The 2,383-nt window shown below is 33.3% G+C and overlaps 1 protein-coding gene across 1 annotated transcript; it reads left to right on the forward strand.

Moving 5' to 3' along the window:
• Positions 1-754: 754 nt before the first annotated feature.
• LOC108910227 (RNA cytidine acetyltransferase) lies at positions 755-2,083 on the forward strand (the record flags this gene model as incomplete). The annotated part of the gene is made up of 2 exons (XM_018714780.2): positions 755-988; positions 1,094-2,083. Coding segments are annotated over exons 1-2 (1,098 nt in total), but the record flags the coding sequence as incomplete, so codon positions are not given.
• Between the last annotated feature and the right edge of the window lie 300 nt (positions 2,084-2,383).

Consider the following 2,383-nt stretch of genomic DNA (forward strand, 5'->3'; position numbering starts at 1 on the left):
TCCTCTGATAGCGACTTCGGGCTCGGGATTGGAAACATTGTGGAATATGTTTGTTAGCTTCAGGTTTTACATAGAGGGCTTGCATTGGAGCGCTGTTCCGGGCGTTGGAACTTGGATTCGAAAGATAGTCGAAATCTGAAGTTCGCTCGTTCAGATTATACGACACTCCCTACTCCATATCTCTGATCTTATATTATAGCTGCTTTCTTTTGGTTTCAGATTTCGGATCTAAACGCGTTATGATCCCAAAATCGTTTTCGTAGTTGTTTTCTTGTTTCCGGATCTTGTCAGATTATATGTTAGGATCAGTAATCTTCTTTCCCCTATGAATCAAACTTTTTCTGTGATTCGAAATTTTGTAGACGACGGATGGGGCCCACCTACGAAGGCTGTCCAGGCCTACAGGAGATGAGGCAGGATAAAGAGGAATAATCCCCCTCGATCCCAAATCATTGAGGCCAATTTCTAGCCATGGAATAATGGCGGCGATCACGATCACACTTAAAATTGTGGTGTTCTTTTTTTTCTCTAAGAAGGCAGTTACTATTTTTATTTTAATTGTGCACAGAAGAATAGGTATATCTAAACGATATTTCAAATCAAATCAAATGTCAGCAGTAAACAAAATCCTGTTCTCTTCGAAATTGGATTCAAGGATCTAGTTCGTGTTTGTCTGATCCTGATTCAGTGATCATGATTCAAAACTGAGAACGAAAGAAAACGTTTTATGTTTCGTGCTTAGAATAATATTCTAAGGTTACATACACGTGTTATTTGTTATTTCATTTCTCTTTTCATTTATTTATATACCTAGTTAATTTGTGTTATTATTCACTGTTTTGGGTTTAGACGAATAGGATTTTTGAGAAATATTTTTAATATGGTGCGAAAAAAAATTGATAACCGTATAAGAATTTTAATTGAAAATGGAGTGAAACTTGGTCACAGAACTTTATTTGTTGTTACAGGCGAAAAAAGTCGCGATCAGGTTAGTAAAGTAAATAGATAATAGAAGGTCATAGACAAATTTAAGAATATTTTTCAAAATTCATCATTTAGATTCACTAGGAGTAAGACTTAATTTTTATTTTAGGTAGTTATTTTACACCATATTCTCTCTAAGGCCTGTATAAAAGAGAGACCATCAGTATTGTGGTGTTATAAAAACGAATTGGGATTTAATACACACAAGAAAAAACGAATAAAACAATTACAGAATAAAATTCAATCAGGAAAACTTGTAGTAAATGAGGATGACCCATTTGAATTATTTCTTTCTTCCACGAAAATACGATATTGCTACTATTCTGAGACTCATAAAATACTTGGGAATACATATGGAATGTGTGTATTACAAGATTTTCAGGCCATTACTCCAAATCTCCTGGCCAGAACAATTGAAACTGTTGAAGGAGGTGGCTTGATAATAATTTTATTACAGTTCCACACATCTTTAAAACAACTCTATACTATGAACATGGATGTCCATCAAAGGTTTCGTACTGAGGCACATCAAAATGTTATTTGTAGATTCAATGAAAGATTTTTATTATCATTGGCTGCTTGTACACATTGCCTAGTTGTGGATGATCAATTAACAGTTTTACCTATGTCATCGCATAATATAAATGTTACTTCTGTAGAAAATTTACATGAACTATCACAAAATGAAGTGGAACTTAGTAATTTGAAAGATCAATTTAAAGATGCACAACCTATAGGAGTTTTGGTTAATTTATCTAAGACATGCGACCAAGCGAAAGTCTTGCTGAAATTTATTGAGAGTATTTCGGAAAAATCCTTAAAGACAACAGTATCACTCACTGCAGCTAGAGGTAGAGGAAAATCTGCTACATTAGGTTTGGCTGTATCTGCTGCAGTAGCTTTTGGTTATTCAAATATATTGATTACCAGTCCTAGTCCTGAAAATTTATGTACGTTTTTTGAGTTTGTTTTTAAAGGATTTGATGCTTTGGGGTATGAAGAACATATTGACTATGAATTAATACAGAGCACGAATCCAGAATTTAGTAAAGCTATCGTCCGAGTTAATATTTTCAGAGATCATCGACAAACCATCCAGGTAGGTAAATTATTATAATAATAATTACACTTTTTATAGAGATGCAGGTACAATTTTTATTAAACTGTTTATCTAGGGTATTGAGAAAATTGTATAAAATTTGTTCAGATGAGAAGTTGCCATTAATTTTTATATTTATTTATTTACGAGAAATTCGAGGGGGAAATTTGTATGTCTAAAATTTGTACATAAAATACTAACTTTCATGATTAATCAAGGATTACTGAAATAATGGAAGGAGACCTGGGTGACAGGAAATGCCGATAATAGCATCATACCTACATGTGATGTAAATAATTG

The sequence above is a fragment of the Anoplophora glabripennis genome, unplaced genomic scaffold, assembly GCF_000390285.2.
Source record: "Anoplophora glabripennis isolate ALB-LARVAE unplaced genomic scaffold, Agla_2.0 scaffold734, whole genome shotgun sequence".
Lineage (NCBI taxonomy): Eukaryota > Metazoa > Arthropoda > Insecta > Coleoptera > Cerambycidae > Anoplophora > Anoplophora glabripennis.